The sequence below is a fragment of the Anabrus simplex genome, chromosome 12, assembly GCF_040414725.1.
Source record: "Anabrus simplex isolate iqAnaSimp1 chromosome 12, ASM4041472v1, whole genome shotgun sequence".
Classification (NCBI taxonomy): domain Eukaryota; kingdom Metazoa; phylum Arthropoda; class Insecta; order Orthoptera; family Tettigoniidae; genus Anabrus; species Anabrus simplex.
The window spans coordinates 7,300,284-7,322,102 of record NC_090276.1 but is presented as its reverse complement, the minus strand read 5'-3'; the positions used below and the strand labels follow the sequence as shown (position 1 = coordinate 7,322,102).

The 21,819-nt window shown below is 38.9% G+C and overlaps 1 protein-coding gene across 2 annotated transcripts in view; it reads right to left on the bottom strand.

Moving 5' to 3' along the window:
• Mbs (Myosin binding subunit) overlaps nt 1-21,819 on the bottom strand; it is a 532,528-nt gene that overhangs the window by 28,789 nt on the left and 481,920 nt on the right. For both annotated transcript variants that reach the window (XM_067156305.2, XM_067156306.2), the window contains exons 17-19: nt 15,125-15,256; nt 11,603-11,752; nt 8,643-8,729 (exon numbers count right to left, since the gene is read on the bottom strand). In XM_067156305.2, the coding sequence (XP_067012406.2) occupies nt 8,643-8,729; nt 11,603-11,752; nt 15,125-15,256 (369 nt within the window). The remainder of the gene's footprint in view (nt 1-8,642; nt 8,730-11,602; nt 11,753-15,124; nt 15,257-21,819) is intronic.

Below are 21,819 nucleotides of genomic sequence, written 5' to 3'. Positions count from 1 at the left end.
AGTTAAAGTATTGAAGGTGATCATAGATTATTAATTGAGGATTTAAAACAAGTAAAAATCCCTAAAATTGTACTGAAGAAGAAACCAAAGATCAGGATTTGGAAATTGGAGGAGGATAAAAGAATGGCATTCCAAGATTGTATAAAAAGGAAGTTGCATAACACAGAAATATGAAGTGGAGAAGAAGAGTGGGACAATTTAAGACAGACATTTGTGGAAGCAGCAATTGAGGTGGGAAAACAAAAGCAAAGGTTAAGGGAAAGGAGACACGGTGGAGGACAGACAAAATGAAAAAAAGAAAGGAACAAGGTGAAGAAAGAAATAGATAAGGAAAAGCAAAAAACTTATCAGAGGGATGAGAATAAGATAGAAAGGTTACATGTGGAATACAAAAGATTGAAACTACAAGTAATGATGAGTATCAAGGAAGAAAAGGAGAAATGTTGGGGAGAGTTTAAGAACAAAACTGAGCAAGAGAGTCGAGGAAATCAGAAACTATTATACAGAGTAATACTACCGAAAATAATAAATCAAGAAAAAATCAAGGCATTAGAGAGAGAAGATGGATCCATAGTAAATGATGAAAAGGGTCTTCAAAAGCTGATGGCAAAATATGTTGAAAAACTTTATAATGAGGATGACTGCTCTGAGGAAGATGGAGACAAGAAAATGAAAATAATAGATGGAGAAAAAGAAGAGAACCCAATAACATGGTTGGAACCTGAAAGGGCAGTGAAAGCAATGACAAAGGTAAAGCAAGTGGAAAAGACAAATTCAATGCTGATACGATTAAGGCAGCAGGAAGCAGAGGACTACAGTGGCTATACCGAGCCCTCAATGCCATATGGAAGGATGAAAGGATACCTGAAGATGGGCAACAAGGAAGCATTGTACCACTCTTCAAAAAGGAAATAGGAAGAAATATGAAAATTATAGATGTATAACCCTATTACCACATGGGCTAAAAATAATGGAGATAGTCATAAACAAAAGACTGAGGAATATAACAGAAACACAGAGGAAGAACAATATGGCTTTAGACCGAACAGATCAACAATAGACTTGATATTTACAGTGCGAACGATAATGGAAATACACCTGGAAAGGAACAAGGAAATCATCTTCGTATTTTTGGATTTGGAAAAAGCTTATGATACAGTTAAGAGGAAACAAGTATGGGAATGCCTACGGAAAAGGTAAGTATCAAAATCATTAATTAACAAGATAAAAATGTTGTATCATGAGAGTAAAAAAGCAGTGTACAAGTGGAAAGTGGTGACATTTTAAACAAAAAGAAGTCTCAAGCAAGGAAGTGCACTGTCACCATTATTGTTTATTATACTGATGGATGAAATTATAAAACATGTAAAACAGAGTATCAATAGTGATGAAGTGAATGCTTTGGTATTTGCAGATGATGTGGTGATTTGGAGAAAGGGAGAAAAGGAAGTACAAAGGAGACTGGACATTTGGAATGAAAATCTGAGTTTGGAATGGTCATTAGTAAAAAGAAAACTGAGGAAAAGAGAAGCCAAGTGAACATAGATGGACAACGGTTAGAAAATGTAGAACAGTTTACATATCTGGGTAGCCTTATTAATGGAAGTAATGAAATCAACCCTGAAATTAATAACAGACTAAGTAAAGGTACAACATTTTATCAAGGGATGACAAAGTACCCAAGAGAACGATATTAACATTATATAAACAGTATTTCATACCAATTGCAACATACGGACTACAGTAGAAAAGCTGGTACCTAACAAGGGACAACAAGATAGTAAGATCCAAGCAGTAGAAATGAATTTTTTAAGAACATCGGTTAAAAAGACAAGTAGAAATAGAATCCAAAATATTAAAATCAGAGAAGAGCTAAATATAGAACCACTAGTACAGAACATATAAAAAGCAAGACTGAGATGGTTCGGACATGTAAAAAGAATGGGAAAGGAATGGGTAGCAAGAAGGGAATTAGAAAGAGAAGTTAAGGGAAAGAGACCAGTTGGAAGACTGAGAAGAAGGTGGATGGATTAGATTTGGAAGGACATTAGAGAAGCTGGATTGGATGTGGCAGAAGTAATGGAGCAGGAAAAATGGAAGGACAGAAAGGAGTGGAGGAGGCTTGTTAACCACAACCGGGCGACTGGAATGGGACATTGATGATGATGACCGTTTACTACAATGCTATTTTCTCAATATGGAACGGACTCAGTACAAAGTCTGTTGAAATTTACAGCCTAAATCAAGTTCTCCAGATTCTCACATAAAATACACTTAATGCACACTCACAATGTTTAAACAAAATAAGAGTACCATGAGTAAAGAGCATGCTACTGGACTACCCATGCAGTTGAGGCAATACTTCATAAGCCAGAAATAGAAGCTGAGGAAATCATTGCCGCAAATACTAGACAAGTTTATAATAACATTAAGGTTATGGAAATCTGAATAGATCTTAGAGAACTGTCTCTAATGTTTTAGCAAGAACAATGACTCGAAGGTAACGAGAAATATTTTAAATGTTAGACACCGAGGAACTGATTACGACCTATTGCATGTAGCCAATCGGGAGTAGTGTTTCACAGCCAAAAGCTCCTATCAGCCAGCCATGTGACACGATTCAAAGCAGGGTCTTGCTTAATGCGGTAGGTCTCCGTGAGCTATCTAAATGGTACTAGATGTAACTGTTCCCACATTATTAATACACAGCGAGAGAATTTGACTTAAGAAACATCTGGCACAGGTGGTTCTTATCAGCAGCACGACAGTTTTCTCGTATGAAATTAATTTCATTTTGGTCCAAACTGATGACTTATCATTATCAACAAGGATGAGAAGGTCCACCTATTCAATACTGTATATAATATGTTAATATTATTTATTACATATATATTGGGACTAGTTTCGACCCTTGTATTGGGTCATCTTCAGCCTTAAATTATAAATGGAAAAGAACATTACATGTAACCTGCAAACACCAACAACTATTGGCACATCTTGAAACATTGATAGAATATGTTGTGGTTACACACGAGTCCATTAAAATTGACGTCTCTTGCACGTGCGTCCAACACTTCACTTTTTCTTTTAAGAAAATCATAGTGTTAACACACTGACGATGGGCTCCGAATGGAGGCTGCTACCCCTGTAGACCGGATAGTTAAGACTCCAAGAAAGAAATTACACTGCTGCACTCAAACTACTGTAATTCGAAATGCATTCCGAAGATATCGACCTCAAAACTTGGAAGTGTACTCACCAGGTTTGCGTAGTCTGTATGTTGTGATACTTTTCAAAGCAATTCAGTTTGTGGCTACATTTAACAGTCTTTCTAAGTACAGTGTAGTAAGAATGCTGTATCTGTGATTTTCGTATACTCATTGATTTCAAGCATGCAAGGATTTCTCTTTATGGCTACTCCCTGTATAGAGCAAACTTTAATCATTAGAAACATTTAATTCACTGTCACTCAGTACCTATTATAACAGGTCTGAACATAATTAATCACAATTATCAGCAGCTGTCGGCAATTGAATATGCTGCACCATGTTGACATCTGCACTGGAGCTCCAAGGAATAGCTCTAAGTATCAGACATTACTTTGTTAAATACAGTACATAAAGGTTTAAATAAAGAAAGATAGATACAGCGATAATTTATATTCCATGACTACACCATTTGGAACTCATAATCTCGCCCACAATTTCATCGATATTCACGGAAATATGAGGTGCATAAAAGCTACAATTCTGGTAGCCTGGCACCTACTGTCGGCTGTCACTTACTGTCAGCTGAGAAACTATGAGAATTCTCAGGGCTCGTCACCCATCTGGCACCCATCTGGCATATAAATGTTGAAAAACATTGTACAATGACTCTCGGCACGTAAGAACAGCCGTGCATATACAAAGTTTATATGGCTACAAAGACTGTACAATTAAAAAAGTACATCGACGCTAAAACCTATGATCCCTCTACTCCATGACATAACTGAAGGTAGTTACAATTATAGCAAAACAAGCTAGAAACAATGCTCGTGCGTAAAAACCGAGATCTCCGGGGCCCGTCAACAACCACTGCTGCAGTACTATGGACGTCCCCAGGGCCGGTCACCAATGTGTTAATATAAAACAGTACATTATGATGTAAATAATATGTTCTTTTGGTGTTTCAAGACATACCAATAGTATTTTATTAGGTGTTGGTGTTTACAAGTTCTTTTCCTTTTATAATTTAAGGCTGAAGATGACCCAATACACGGGTCGAAACTGGTCCCGATATGTAATAAATAATATTAACATATTATATGCAGTACTGAATAGGTGGACCCTTTCATCCTTGTTGATACTGACAGCTTTCTACCGAGTTTCATGTTCAGGAAGTGTGTGTGTATTTGTCCCAGTCTTGGATGCAAACCAAATCTGTTAGTGAGCGAGATGTGTTTTGTAAGGTGTGTGCTGTTCTGCTCTGTGTATTAAATCATGAAGGTTTACTGCGCCTTTGCTGGCAAGACCTACTGTTACCAGTTTACTGTATCTTCTAGTATGGGCTAGAACAAATTTGCTACTTTCACTGACCTATCTCGCTCTCATCTTTGGCATTGACGTCATGAAAGTGACTGAAACATGAGTGTTTCTAGTAATGCCATTGCTTATGCAGCCAGTCCCTGTTATGAATGCAGTTTTTGGGTTGAACACTCAACAAACATACGTTTACTACTGCAAAAAGTACTGTACTTGTTTACTCAGTCAGCCTGTCGAGTCCAAACAAGATTTCAATAAATATTCCTGTGTGTGTATAAATTTCAGAATGTACAAAAATCCTTGGAAAATGAAAACCTACAACCTGTTTTCCAGTCAGTGACCGGGTCAGGGATGGAATGAATGAACCCATCTTGCGGCGAGGATAGGAACTGTGCCAGCTGCCGAAGCCTGCCTCACTCCTCTGGGGCGATGATTAATGAATAACAGATGAAATGATACTGGAGAGTGTTGCTGGAATGAAAGATGACAGGGAAAACCGCAGTACCCACTGTTCCCGCCTCTGCTTTGTCCAGCAGAAATCTCAAATGGAGTGACCAGGATTTGAACCACGGAACCTAGCGGTGAGAGGCCGATGCGCTGCCGCCTGAGCCATGGAGGCTTTTTACAAAAAACCTTGCTCTTTATAATAATTTTTAGGCTACGAGAAGTGTTCACCCTAAGAAACCAGACAGCATAGAGTTCACACCAAAGAACAATTAGATGACAGTGGTCATCATTCAGAGAAGGGGAGGCATTTTTAAGTCTCTGCATGTACTAAAACCATATAAAAATAATTTCGTAAAATAGTTCATGATACTGCTGTAAGTTAAGTCACGACAGTTGAATTCTGGCAATGACTGTCACACTTGCCGATAGGAAAAAACACTGCATGGCAGATTCTTCATTCAAATGCTTTCATAGCTTCTGCAAGATAACAATCCTCAAGAAAAATTACATGTAATGTAAGTCATATTTAGCCTGCAATGTCAAATTTGAACAGTTTTACTGATAATATAAAACTCGTCAAGAACAGGTTAGCTTTACAGGATTTTCCAGTTATTTACATGAAATAATCCCAAAACAGGTCAACACAACCAGAAGCAAGGGTAGTTATCTCCAGCACAAACTGTATGTAAAGTTTCTGTACAAGTAAATAGATTACATCTGCAACTTTCATGATCACAATAAAAGAGCTACAACTGCATGTCGATTTGTAGAAGAAAATGGGAGAGGCAAATATCTATAAAAGGCAAAATGAGGTAGTGATAATATTTTGGAGGTTAGAATTAGAAATCAAAGCAGGCAGTCTAACAAGAACCATTTATTCAAACCACTGTACAAGGAAAATGTGCTTCCACACGATTAATAATTGAAGGCATGTTCCTAAGAGACTCCTGTGTTTTTGAGTTTGTAAATCTATTTACTACTAACCTGTTAGTTGACTACTCTGATGCCTCATACCTAAATTACTGAAAGAGTCAAATCAGTGTCACCTAGGTTTTTTTTACTCTGAATTGTTGGTTCTCCTAAGTAATCTACCCTCCTCACATAAAGAGTTAAAAATAAAGAACATCCCATTCAACCTTCCTCGGTTTTTGTGATTGTCCGTCGAACTAAGAGCTGCAAAAGGGTTCCCAGTCATACAGACACTGGACTTAAATATTGAGCAGATGGGAAAACTTCCAAAGATCTTTTGCAAGTTGCCTCATGAAAAGAATAAATTCTAAGTGCTGACGAGACAGTTCACAGAATGAAATTGGAATAAAAATTACTGCACTTCTACAAAGACAAGCAGTATTTATGTACCAAAGCTTCAAAAGGCTGGAAGACTTTTTAAAATGCCCTACATATGCCGAGATCAATCTACGAGCTGTACGTGCTGGAAGTTCACGACAGCTTTGATGATGAAACACTCATTGATGGCAAAGATAAATAACATCATGAAAATTATTTTGCACACTTACGTAAATGTAATGAACATTTCCTTTTCTCATTTTGTGTTCAATTTCTACAAATCTCTTAAGAATTGTCCCCTCCAGGAGTGTGGATGTTAACTGCCCTCATGAATGTGCAAAGGAGACTGGAAAAAGTAGGAATGATGAAGAGAGAGTGAAGAGTTTGTATCTTTTAGCACCATCACACTTATTATTTCTGCTGGTTCTGCTGTACACAGTTCTCTCACAGCCTCATATAAATTTCCTACCTTTGATGTGTATTATAAAACGCAGTGTCTTTTGAAACCTGTATTTCACTGTAACAACAGTTTCAAAGAATCTGTTGAAGTCTCGTAGCTCCGTGTACACCAAAACTAAAACCATTTGAAACAGAGTCCTAAATACTTCAAAATAATTATTCTCTCAAAAATTAGTGAAGGGCATTTCTTCTTTAATCTATATCTGCCCAAGATATTTTATTTTAATGACTTAATTAGGATAAATTTTAATTTAAAAATATTTTCCTCAACTAATGCACAAATATTATCAAACAGAGAAAAAAAAAAAAAAAAAAAAAAAAAAAAACCAAGGCATCTTGATAGCATAACTGTTTTTATGTTTATAGTAATTCAAAGTGTCTTTTCAATACATTCTTACACAATTACAAGAGTCCTTGTATGTTTTAGGACGGTGACGCATACAAAGTATCTAGCAGTCAACATTCTAAACCTCAAAATTTTCTCTAAACTAAAAAAAAAAAAATCCTTTTCAATATAAAAAATTGGGGTAGCTGTGTCATCTAGTGAGATCTGTGTCGAAGCCAGGCTGAAATGGTTTGCTCATCTCAAAAGAATAGACCCGCACAGAACAGCTACAGTGTGGTTTGATAAGTAACTCGAAGGCAAAAGATCAAGAGGTTGGCCAAGGAAGAGAAGGATTGATCAGATTAGAAATGATCTAGCTCGGCGAAGTATGGATTTGCAGCAGGTTATGAAGAAGACATCTACACAGTTGATGTTCCAAAAAGGCATAGCAAGAAAATGGTAATTAAATGCTCTTTCAAATTCTATCAAATCTGTACTACAATACTGCCTTTGCATTTTAAACTGGGCTTCTTAGAGTTACACCTATTCAAAATAATATTTTTATAAAAAGAAAACTACAAGGAACTCTCTAGCAAATTACAAACCTGGAAAATACTGATAGCACTGATTCATAAGTGGCATCATAAAATACAATATGAAAAATCTGAAAACTGAGAGTATGATGTTTTACAATGAATGTAACCTTTAAAAAAAAAAATTCGGTGTGATCAATTACTACAGGTTTTAGCACATTTGGTCGTGAATAAATTCCCACCTTCTTGCCTTGCGCATGACGAACCTGTCTGCGATGCTACATGAATCTCATGACAAAATACATTCTCCACAAGATGTAACAGAATAATGGCTAATGTCACCTTAAATGGAATGATCTAGCTTTAAATGGTAATGTGCAGTTGCAATGGAATGATGAAAGGCTGAAGAAATAAAGTACATCTAATATTGTACCTGAAGTGATACAAGAAGATCAAAACTAACCAGCAATAAAGAAGGGTGAAAATCAAATAAAGGAAGTAGAAATTACATTTCCGAGACATATGTTGTTGAGACAAGGAAATATAGAATGAGAAATGAAGAGAAAGTATCAATTGAAGAGGCCAAGGAAGAACCAATATGCGATGGAAGAAGCTGGTTGGGATCAGCGTAGAACAGGTCCTCTCAAACGCCCAAAATCTCACACGTGCAAGCCGAGGCGCAGACTCCGTGCACTGGGCATCAGTCCGACTCGGCTTGTGTAGTGTGCTGAGGGCGACGAAGCGTTCGGTGATAGACGGCTTGTTTATCAGTGAAACAGATAAGCGTAAGACAGCAACATAATAATGGAGCAACCTGTTTCAACGTAGTGTGCCATATCTTCCCGGACCTTATTACACCTGGATGAGGGGAAATGATGACGGCAGCATACAATTCACTAGTGCGTAAAATAATTCTATAAGCCCAAGCCCTTCATAAATAAAGGTTTTATAAAATCTTGAAATAGCACATAGAAGCACTACACCTGTATCAAAGAGCAGTTAACAAGGGGTAGGCAAACTGTTATGGCAGTAAAGCTGAAGCTGCAGAATCACAAGGTTCGTACTAACCTTCAATTCCTCTTCCATCTCCGAGAGCTTCCGCTCCATCGCCCTCCTTTCACGTTTCTCCATCTCTGACAAAGAGTTCTTCGTAGACTAAGGAGAAAGGAAAAAAAAGTAACTGTTACAACATGTTACAATGTAACACAATGAAGTGAGGAAGTTTCATTAACCTAAATTACTTCAGATGTACACCAAGTCCTAGACAGGGGCAATGCCATTAACACATTGGTGACCAGGTCCGAACAGAGGATACTACCCCTGTTGACCGGAGAGTTCAAGCCTGAATTACAAATTTACACTGCTGCACTCAAACTCATGTAATGCGAAAACTATTCTAGATTTCAACCACAAGTTTTTAAAATATGAACTGGATTATCGTTTGAGAAACCGCTGACTGTATCTATACCTACTACATACTACAAGTGCTATCTGTACTTGACTTGTGTGCATCCGAGTCATTGCTGTAATCCAACACAAGACTGTCGTTGACATAGAAGGACCAAAAGCACTGTTAGAATCACTCATATACTTTGAAATATCTAATTCACTGCCTCTAGGTACATCTGATAACTAGTCTGCACATTATTCATCACAAATATCGATATAAGTTAGCAACTGCATGTGCTGTGCCATGTTGACAGCTGCACTGAAGCTCCAAGGAATAGCTTGATATTTCTGATATTATTATGCTATGAAGGTTTAAAGAAAAGAAGATGATCAAGCAATGGTTGCCTTATACTACTGCATGACTACACCATTTCATTTCTATAGAACACTTTCCCGCCTTGTCAATACTTTTTTACATATTTTATTATACTTAATTACCGTACATGTTTCGAGAGCTAACTGCTCTCTTCTTCAGTGGTACCAAAAACATCAAAACTAAATCTTTGGACTTGATACATTTGTACAGATTTAGTTATAAACAGAACAATTACATATAAATCTTGAAATTGTTAAAATATTTCTTTGTGTTCTACTTTTACTTACTATGTCAGTTGTTACAGACTTTAAAAAGAAAATTTCAAATCATAAAATGAATAAAACCTATTAAATTAGTCACTATATGCTAAAAATTTAAAATTTGCTCTGCTCTTGGAACTTACGCCCTTATTTACACCTAAAAAAGAATTAAAAGGTTTTTTTGAGTCTAAATTTACATTTACTTTGTTATTTAGTAAAATGCTTTAAAATAGAATAATTTTCAATTCATAAAATAAATAACACCTCTTAACTCAGTGAATAAAAAAAGGCTGGCAAGGAGGATCTTTCCAGCATCCTATTTTAAATAGTTTTTAAGGAGATTATACAAGACAATACAGGATTAAATGCTGTCACTACACCTACACAAGGGAATATGTCAAACACATATTTTACAAGTGTTGTACATAAGTTGAGTACTCAGGCCACAGACTTATTGGATCCTCAATAGCCCAGGAGTCACTCAAGAGGTGTATTAGAGAAAGAAGGAGCTAAGTAGTTTCCCGTAGCTTTCCTCATCGAACCAGAAGCTGCTATTATCAATTTGCCAAGCTCGCTGAAATGTATGCACTAAATGAGTGATATTTTCGCACCTGGCTGCATAAGGAAAGGCATTACTAGTATCGCTCATACCTCAGTCACTTTAACCCTTTCTGGCCCTTAGCGCCCGACTATTCATTTAGCCTTCCAGGTCCTTAGCGCCCGAAAGCACCCGGCTGCATTATCTGCATTTGTCTGCGATCTGTGCGATAGTTTTTTTTATTTTTCTTATCAGTGAAGTGTTTATAAGGCATTTATGAACATGCAGTGCAATCTACAAGTCTCAGGGAATAAAGGAAGAGAGATAATCTGTCTTGACGTTGCCTAGGCAACGGTCTTGAACTTCCGCGAGCGCGTGTCAGCTGTTTCGTTCGTAAACATGGCGGGATTGAATATCGCGTACATTGAAACTGAGCTGAATATGGGCGAAAAAAGTGACATAGAATCCTTGAGTAGGGGTGCAGGTGAATTTTTAATGAGTGATAATGTATCAACGAAGATAATTTTAGTGATAACAGTGATATGAATGAAAACGAATATCGATAAATCGGACCTGATGGCGATGCCACGGCAATTCAGGTAACACAAATATTACGTTTCGTTACTCCGAATGATTAAATGGATGATGTTAAACCTGCGGATGATTCGGAAAGAGTATTAGGGGGAAGAGAGAGTTTTTTACGTATGTTAGGAGGAGAAAAACTATTCAGTGACATAGCCTATTGCGCATATAACAATGCAGCCTTCAAACAGTCGCATTCCGGTAAGATAAAAACAGAATGGGAAGACCCTTGCCCAGATGAAATAAAATCTTATATACATGGGCATCATTCCACTTCCAAAATCACGTGATTATTGGTTTTGAGGGATTCAGACAACACGGGAATGTGACAAATGCAGACTGTCTCTGTGTCGAGTATCACGAGGAGGGGGATTGAAAAACACATTATGACTCAATAAACAGAGAAATGGATGTGATGGTATATTTTCTAATGTTATTGAAAATTTGAATTCATTGTGATCAATAGTTTTTACTGTATTTAACTTTTTCTGAAACAATACGGTCTGTTTCAGTTTTTGCTAAATAATAGGCTGAAACCTGGGGATAAGCGGAGTGAAAATGCGGGCGGGAAAGGGTTAATGTTGTTAAAGCCAAGGATGAGACAGACAGGTTAATGTTCTAGCGCACAGTGCACTGTAAACACTAGGTCTCACCAGCAAAGACATATATAGTATTAGTTAAAAATAAATCTTCTAATGTCGAACGTATTTTATAGTTTTTCAAACATAAGCTGCACCCCATTTTCCTCCCTTCAATTTTAGTTTTTAAAATTTGGTCTATACACCTACGCAAATACAGTATTTAAAAACTTGATTCTAACATTTCAAACTATAATTTTGTGCACTTTCAATTCAACTCAACCGAAGAGTACCTCAACACTTACTCCAGCAGGCAGTTTCTCAAGTTGTGACTTTGCATCTTGTAAATCACTTTCAGTCTTCTTTAACTGCTCCTTCAGCCTCTCGTTCCCTGTCAAGGTCGTTTCGTACAGGTCCTTCAGCCTCTCGTTTTCTGCCAGTGTAACTTCATAGAGCTGAAACATCACATCACACCTGAGACATGTTTTCAAAATTCTTTTTAACAATATGATATCCATGAAAGGAACAAGGAAATGTTAGTATATACTTTAAAGAATGGAACCTAGGATGAAGAAATATACAGTATACGTCAGGCTAGTGTGACAGGGGGAGCAGAGAGGAGAGACAGGGACATAGACAAAAATCCATATTTTTATACAGTGCTTTCTTCATAGATAAATATACAGACCCAGATCAATCTCAGTTCAAAATTAATTTCCTCTCCATCTCTAATTGGCTCATTTTGTGTAACTTACCCAGCAACTAGCAACTCTTTTTAAGAAATGAAAGAATAAGATAATTAAAAATTATCAGCCTCTGTATATACAATTTAATCTGACACTAAAATATGCTTGCGATGAAGCACAGAATAATTAAAAAGTGATTTATATGCATTTGTAATAAATTCTGAGCCATAGGCTTTTAAGAAAAATTCAAGATGGTTTCTGACAATTGCTACTGAAAATTTTACAGTATAATAGTTGTTAAAATCTGATCAAGTTATTTTTCCAATGTGTATGTCCACTTTACCAATCCTTTGGGAATTGTTCCTCTCATCCTGAGGTGGTGCAGCTCCTTTCAGGCATACCCCCAATGGATGTGAACTGCATGTACTATTTCAACCACATACCAGCCATCCTTAAATTTCTGGCAGTACTGGGAATCGAACCCGGGCCCCCTAGGACGGCAGCTAATAACGCTGTTACGCTATGGAGACTGACATTGTTCCTCTGACTCCAAAGAACAGGCTTTTTATGGTCTGTCGTTATAAGACCTTTGAAAGAAGGGAATTACTGGCTGATATATTTTTTTCCTTTTCTCTGTTGACCTCCTCAGGTTGCCTTCAAATCGAATAGTGAATCACTAGAGGAAAAGGTAAAATTCCACAATCTGCTTTATGTTGCACCGACACAGATAGGTCTTAAGGTGATGATGGGATAGGAGAGGGCTAGGAGTGGAAAGAAAATGGCCATGGTCTTAATTAAGGGACAGCATTTACCTAGTATGAAAACGGGAAACCACCGAAAACCATCTTCAGGGCTGTGTGGTTTGGGCCACAAAGCTATCAGCTTGCATTCAGGAAATAGTAGGTTCAAACCCCACAGTCGGCAACCCTGAGTATGGTTTTCTGTGGTTTCCCATTTTCACACCATGTAAATGCCGGGGTTGTACTTCAATTAAGGCCACGGTTGCTTGCCCTTTCCCATCCCATCGTCGCCATAAGACCTATCTATGTCAGTGTAGCAAATTTAAAAAAACCAATTTTTTTGAAGTTTATGCTGTTTCTAACCTTACAAAAATAAATGCCTGTACTACACAACTTAAATTTGCAGTAAAAGCATGTAATGGAAGTAATAATCAGCGCAGGCACTCATTAATAAATCACAGATAAACAGAAACCGAACACACACACACACACACACACACACACACACACACACACACACACACACACACACACACACACACACACACACACACACACACACACACACACACACACACACACTGGGAATTTACAACATGTTACGCTGACTGTTAAAGGTGCAAATGTCGCTATTTCATCATTTTTTTTTCTTTTTTCATGAGCTGGTTTCTAATACGAAGTCTCCAACATAAACACATTTTTCTTGTTTGCAGGCAAAATGAAAATTTTTTAAAAAGCATTTAGATTTTGTGGAATTCATAAAAATCCATACCGCTTCTGTATTGCTATAGTATACAAGAGAAAATCATAGAAACTATGGAAAATCCGTAGTACCTTGCACAACTCTCAATAATAATAATAATAATAATAATAATAATAATAATAATAATAATAATAATAATAATAATAATAATCATCATCTTTCCACTCACCAAGTACTTTTTATGGTTTTTTTGGAGATGCCAAGGTGCCACAGTTTTGTCTCAGAGTAATCTCCTGACTATCTGAGCAACTTCAAACACCACTGGATCTGAGCGAGGATCGAACCCGTCAACTTGAGTTTGAAAGGCCAGCGCTCTACCGCCTGAGCTACCCAGTCCGGCCAATTTTAAATTTACTTATCAACCAGGGCTGATAACATATCCTACCTCACTGAAATAACTGCAGTTAGACAGGCTTAAAATAATCTGAAATACCAATATTCTTAATTTATTTACATTCTGTACATATTCATCAATGGAGCTCCTCCACCAATGTAAATATTTTTGTCAGCTTTACTGGAAACTGTACAATTTCAGTTTTCTGTAACCCGACCAATGGAATGAAGTAAATAATTTACAGTGAGCTTCACAGATGGCACCAAGTGACACATGCACGATATCAAGAAGAGTTTGAGGTGGCGCGTGCACAAATCGGCCAGTGGGCCATCTTTCACTAACCAGCAAAGACCCTCCCGCCACACAGTTCGTTCCCACTTACCATAATGACGTGCTAGCGCAAGGAGATAGAAATTCAGGAGCACTCAGCGCTGTCAAGCTTGGAGAAATGCTTGTTTAAAGAGTATCATATGGTCTGGTGATGGTCCACCAGAGGATGAAATGTCTGTATTGCAGGTATTTGTAAAACTTCGCTCCAGAATGAGTGACTGAAGATGATGATGATGACGATGATGATCTGATCCGAATAGTAAAGGAAATGAAAGTGCTGTGTGTTCACATGTTTCTGTGTAATACCCACCAGCCACTACAGACAGAAAAGATAAAAGGGACACTCGGTCAGACACCTCTAGTTGCCACGCATGTCTCATCACAGGACAAAAGTCTTTGACAACTGCTTGGTGACTGAGAATCTGCCAAGGCCAATGTCACCATCAAACAACAGCGGTGTTGCACAGAACAAGTACAGTTTGTCTTTGGTAACTCCATAAATGACAAAAATGTATTCCTCACCTTTGAGGTACATTCCTAAATGTAAAATTATGACAGATAATACAATAACATGTCAACATCAGCTTTGCATACCACCAGACGTACGAGAAGGCAGTTGAGGTAAACAACTACAGTTAAGTGGAGAGAGTAATTTCTGTCAACTTCCAAGTCCCACTTTTAACAGACATCAAGATAGCAGCCATGTTTAACAGGTAGTATGACCACACTGCACATGAGGACTAGTTGAACGTAATTAGAATAGAAATGGTAAGGGTGCTTCTATGTATTCTATGAATAGCAAAGGTGAAAAAACAAAGAGGGCTTTGTAAAAAAACATTAAGTGCATCAGTTTTGGAGAAGCCCTTGTAGTTTGGTAAATAGAAAATAAAATAGAAAAGGTGACATTACATAAATTGTTATCTCTTACAGGCCAGAATAGCACTGATTCAGAAAACTGGAAATACATGTCGTACCTTCTTGTAATCAATCTCTCCATTCTCATTACTGACATCCTTTGAGCCTCGGGCAGCAGGAGTGACAGCTCGACTGTCACCCGACGGGGAGTTGCTAAGTCTGGACGATTGACTGGGCCAGTCTCCACCACTCTGCAATGAGAAAACCACAAATTAGTACTAGCACTCCTATCACCTTCATATTCTGTTAAGGCCATCAGCCTGAAGGCCAGCTGGATCCTCAAATAATGCCACCAGAAGTTATGCAGTTATAAGGAAACCACGAAAAGCTATGGCAGCACCTGAATCATGTGTGCTAGGCAATATGAGGTGCAAAAAAAAAAAAAAAAAAAAAAAAAATTGCCATTGCTTTCCTCCATGGACCAGAAACTGTTATTGTAGTACAACTGACCCTACGAGTAGCCCATTTCTTAAGATCCAGACATATTAGCGGATTTGAGAAGGAACTGGGTAAAAGTAATCAAATTACTTGTAACAATTACTTATTTAGTAATTTATACTTGTAATTGTTACCTTTCACAAAATGTAATTTTTTCTTGAAATAAAACAGTAATCGTAACATTCTAGTAGTACATCATATTGAGTGTTTGCCAACTTTGGAGCCAAGGGTATGACTGGCACTTTATTTGCTCTCAGATTGTTGCACGTTTTTTTTGCTTTTTTTTTTTTTTTAATTTTACAAATGTCGCACCGACACAGACAGGTCTTATGGTGACGATGGCACAGGAAAGTGTTAGGAGCGGAAAGGAAGCGGCCTTAATTAAGGTACATCCCCAGCATTTGCCTACTGTGAAAATCGCAAACCACGACAAAAAAAATCTTCAAGGCTGCCGACAGTGAGGTTCGAACCCACTATCTCCCGAATGCAAACTCACAGTTGCGCGCCCGTACGGCCAACTAGCTTGGTAATGTTGTGGGTATTGGTTGAGATGTAGATAATCGTATACTACGACTTCGTGAACTTGCACGTGGTTTGCAATGGAATTGGAATAAAAATATGTCAGTGAAAGAGTTAAGGAAATAACGTTTTTCATTTACTTACTTGAATAAGTGTGCCCTCTCCGAAACCAGACTGACGCTCTCCTCCCGTGCGGGCTGGCTTTGCATACCCCCAGACGTACGAGAAGGCAGATGAGGTAAACAACTGCAGCTAAGTCTGACGTAAGTGGAGAGAGTAAATTCTCCGGGGTTGAATTAGTTGGCCCTCAAAACGAACGTACGCGTGAAATGCAAACCTTGCTTGAGAGCAATCATTCTGAAAGTTTAGTGATGTTCAGTGTCATTTAGTGATGTGTGCATAATAAAAAAGAAAAAAAAATCAATATCATCTTGCTTGCAAATATTGATATCATGATTTGTCAGCAATTCCCTAATTTCACTGATTACTTGTTGTTGAAGAGCCCGCCTGCCGGCCATGATCGTTAAGGCGTCTGGTTTTACACCGTGGCTAGCCGGTTCAAGTCCCGTTGATCGAAAAAAAATTACTAACAGAATGTTGGCTGGCAGGGTACGAGAGGTGGTTGTATACAAGTTCTAGTCAAGAGATTGCAGGCCTAAAGCCTGGATTAAATTCCACATCTCTCCGCAGCGCTCATATGGAGTGAGGGCACATGACGTTGTTGATGGTGATTCGTCCGTCGGATGGAAACGTCAAGCCTTGAACAGACCACAGACAGGTTTCTCCCTCTCCTTTCCTACTATCGTATATAATGCCATTCATTTCATCTCATTAAGTCCTCTGATGAGGTTGAAGTGAGGAAGGGCATCCGGTCGTATAAACTCTCTACGAAGATTCATCTCCCTTCATACCTGACCCAAGACAAGGTTTAGACATCCATATTGTTGTAAAAATAATTGTAAATGAGTAAAATATTTCTCAGGTAACTGTAATTCTGTTCGAAAACAGGATTACGTGTTAAGTCCAGTGGAAGTTTTACATTCTACGTCATAACGAGCAGTTACTGGTTCATGAACCGCAAGTGGTGAAATACCACGTAATTGTAAATGTAAAAGAAATGGCATTAAAAGTGAAATATTTTAATTAATTAATTTACTGTGCTATAAACTACGTATTAACTATATCGCGCAATTATCTAAGAATCTACAAACATTTGAGCCTCATCAACCAGTTTGTTGCGAACTACGTGGCTTTGCAGGTTGCTTATCAAGTGGATTAGGGTTTGTCATTACATTTTCTAAACTGACTGACCGAACATCAAAGGACTCTGGACGACTCGTTCGTCCGATTTTATTCGTCTTTGTTATTCTGGAGGATGTTTGTTTATTATTGGGAACTGTGTTGACTGACGTGTCCGTTACCGACAAGATGTTAGTAAGATGGGAATCATCCGCGTACATGACGTACTTGCAGCTGGAAAAGACCATAGGAACACAATAATTGAACATTTGCTCAGAAGGACGTCCACACTGGTCTCAACACACAATTCAACTTCGTACGGTTATCCTGGTCAGCCAAATAAATCCATGATGCCAATTCTTTGAGTGCAGAGATGTTCAGTTCTTTCCGTATGTCCACCGGAGTCCAACTCTCACAAGGCATCTCCTATGACAACGCATTCACGTTATTTCTTCAATGTTTGTTTTTATATTCTACAGAATTCAGAAATTGACAAATCATATTTAGAGCATAAAACAGCTTGAGATAAATATGTAAATATCTCGTTTTACCATTCTTTACGCAGAAAATAAAGAGAGCCTCCGTGGCTCAGACGGCAGCGCGTCGGCCTCTCACCGCTGGATATCGTGGTTCAAATCTCGGTCACTCCATGTGAGATTTGTGCTGGACAAAGCGGAGGCGGGACAGGTTTTTCTCCGGGTACTCCGGTTTTCCCTGTCATCTTTCATTCCAGCAACACACTCCATTCTCATTTCATAGCATTTATCAGTCATTAATAAATCACTTTGGGAGTGGCCACCCCATCGTACTAATAGCCTATATCTGCTTCATTCATTCCATCCCTGACCCGGTCAATGACTAGAAAACAGGTTGTAGGTTTTCATTTTTAAGCAGAAAATAAAAAGGTATAATCTCTAAGTATTACATTTTGTAAATTGTTTAAATTGAATGAAATTGTCATTTCTACAAACTTCCATAATAAAGCGACCTTAAGAGTCCACCGGTTAAATTTCTGTCTCCGAATATATTTTACATTAGATGCTGGGCTAATTGGCATTATGATATTGAGGAGGAAAGAGGCTAAGAAGAGGGCTGAAACGATTTCTTGCCGATATTTTGAAAATGGTCATCCTTATTTAGAAAGGGTTTGAAAAAAACCTTTAAATTTAATTCTGAACATTTTATGAGTTGGCAGCTTGTAGTTGAGATTATCTTTGTAGGATGCATATCCGTGTGATCATCTGCCCCTTTATCAAGAAGGTAATACATATTGCCGGGTAAACACCAAATGAGTTACAAGAGATCGTTTACATGCTTACATCGTACAACACAGGAGTGTCGTTCCGACCTTATAAAAGACTTCCTCTGTCGGGTATGAACCTGCGATCCTGGGAACCGGAGGCCGACGTTGTATTGCTCGTCCAAAGAAGAAACTTCGTCTAAAGTCTAAACGATCACTTCGGCCGGCACTAACCAAACAATTCATAGCCCAAGTTACACACCTATCACTCACAAATCACCCTTAAGATTACGTCCAGCCAGTTGCACAAACGATAATCATGTTTGTACATTGTCTCTTTCCTTGAATTGCGACGGGTTTGAACAGACTTCAGGGTGTTGCGAATTCGGTTCGCGGTAGTTTCTTGTAACATCCGGGAAGCTAGTCGCATGTATATGAAATATCACCGGCCTCAGCCAAAATCGAGGCCACTATCAGGCGAACAAAACGAAAGTGCGCCACTGAGGTCGAAGGATACTGTCACGAGATGTAACAGAAAAAATGCAAGAACCTTAATTCAAATTAAGTTTGTCTGAGACTGAGAACAAAATGGATGTAGGAAAACAGGGATTGATTACAAACTGCTTTACGTCGCACCAACACCAGATGGCGACGATGGGATAGGAAAGGGATAGGAGTGGGAAGTAAGCGGCCGTAGCTTTACTTAAGGCACAGCCCCAACATTTGCCTGGCGTGAAAACCATCCTCAGGGCTGACGAACCCGCGAGAAGAGCCCATGTATTTGAAGACGTCGAGATTGTCCTTGGCTCTTCCCGCACTGACCTCCTCTTACGTGTGTTCCATTGTATGTTCCCATCTGTCTACGATTCGATTTGCCACCAGTTCGTCCCTTTCCATTACTTACATTGATCCGTTGCTATCTTATTCTTCTGACCCCAACTTGGCAGGTTCGACCCTACTTCAGATGGTGGTATTTGAAGGAACTCAAATACGTCAGCCTAGAGTCGGTAGATTTAGTAGCACTTAAAAGAACTCCTGCGGGACAAAATTCCGGCACCTTGGCGTCCCCGAAAACCACAAAAATGTAGTTAGTAGGACGTAAAATCAATACTCGTCCGTCGGAAGGAGACACTAAGCCTTGAGCAGATCCCTTGGTGATATTCGTCAGAAGTAGGCTATGTGCCGCTACCGGGTTTAACCCGCTCCCTTATCCGGTCGTAAACAATTCGCAACGAAAAGAGAGTTTTTCCTTTTCCGTCTCTTCTTATCCTCCACTTACTACATTAGACTGCCGATGCCTATTCTCCTTAAGAATCTGGGAAATAGGAACGCGCGAGTTGGCGACAGACAAAGACGGCAGTGTAATGAGATGTGGAGATGTGGTCAGTGAAGCAGTCTTTGGTTCTGAGGGTTCCGAGCTGGATTACGGGCCGAGTCAGGGCTTCGTTAACACACGTCTCTTCATTTACAAACAACCTAACCGAGTGACTTAGCAGCACCGTTATGGTCGCGCAGCAGTGAGCTTGTATTCGGAAGATGGTGGGTTCGAATTCCACCGTCGGCATCCCTGAAGATGGTTTTCCGCGGTTTCCTGTTTTCGCACCACGCAAATATTGGGGCTGTACCTTAATTAAGGCCACGGCCACTACGATAAACCTAGCACACTGATAATCACCACACAGACACACGGAATAGTTGAACACACTCGCGTCACGATGTCCACACAGGCTATGTAGATACTATCCGAGACACCCCTGCTATCCCTCCATCATCTGTACCAGTGTGTGGGAAGAACGGCGCGGACTCCTTGGATGAATGGTCAGCATCTTTCTTTTTAAGCATTGAGGCCTTCGGTTCAGAAGGTTCCGGGTTAGATTCCCGGCCAGGTCGCGGATTTTAATTGCGTCTGATTAATTTGCTGCCTCGGAGACTGGGTGTTTTGTGTTTGCTCCAGCAAACACACCGAAGTACCCAAGACCACAGAAAAACGCAGTAGTGATCACATCTCACTACACAGTGTTGGCGTAAGGAAAGGCATCCCGCCGCAAAACAGAGCCAAATCAACGTGTGTGACAGTTCCCACAGGAGTGAGAAAAGCGGTAGAAGAATAAGAATAAAGCCCAGACTGATGGCACTTAAGCAACTTTCACTAGCAAACTCAGAAGACTTGATTGTCATATACTGCAGGAATAGAGAGGAATATTCATTCATTCACTCACTCAATCAAATCAATCAATCAATCAATCAATACTGATCTGCATTTAGGGCAGTCGCCCAGGTGGCAGATTCCCTATCTGTTGTTTTCCTAGCCTTTTCTTAAATGATTTCAAAGAAATTGGAAATTTATTGAACGTCTCCCTTGGTAAGTTATTTCAATCCCTAACTCCCCTTTCTATAAATGAATATGTGCCCCAATTTGTCCTCTTGAATTCCAACTTTATCTTCATATTGTGATCTTTCCTACTTTTAAAGACGCCACTCAAACTTATTCGTCTACTAATGTCATTCCACGCCATCTCTCCGCTGACAGCTCGGAACATACCACTTAGTCGAGCAGCTCTTCTTCTTTCTCTCAGTTCTACCCAGTCCCAACTTTGCAATATTTTTGTAACGCTACTCTTTTGTCGGTAATCACCCAGAACAAACCGAGCTGCTTTTCTTTGGATTTTTTCCAGTTCTTGAATCAAGTAATCCTGGTGAGGGTCCCATAAACTGGAACCATACTCTAGTTGGGGTCTTACCAGAGACTTATATGCCCTCTCCTTTACATCCTTACTACAACCCCTAAACACCCTCATAACCATGTGCAGAGGTCTGTACCCTTTATTTACAATCCCATTTATGTGATTACCCCAATGAAGATCTTTCCTTATATTAACACCTAGATACTTACAATGATCCCCAAATGGAACTTTCACCCCATCAACGCAGTAATTAAAAATGAGAGGACTTTTCCTATTTGTGAAACTCACAACCTGACTTTTAACCCCGTTTATCAATATACCATTGCCTGCTGTCCATCTCACAACATTATCGAGGTCACGTTGCAGTTGCTCACAATCTTGTAACTTATATACTACTCTATACAGAAGAACATCATCCGCAGAAAAGCCTTACCTCTGATTCCACGTGTTTACTCATATCATTTATATATGTAAGAAAACATAAAGGTCCAATAATACTGCCTTGAGGAATTCCCCTCTTAGTAATAAGGTTCGAACCCACTACCTCCCTAACAACACAGTCAACTCGTTCGGCGGAATGGAGACATTCAAGTGTATAAATTATATGAATAATGACTGCTGTATATAATTACCG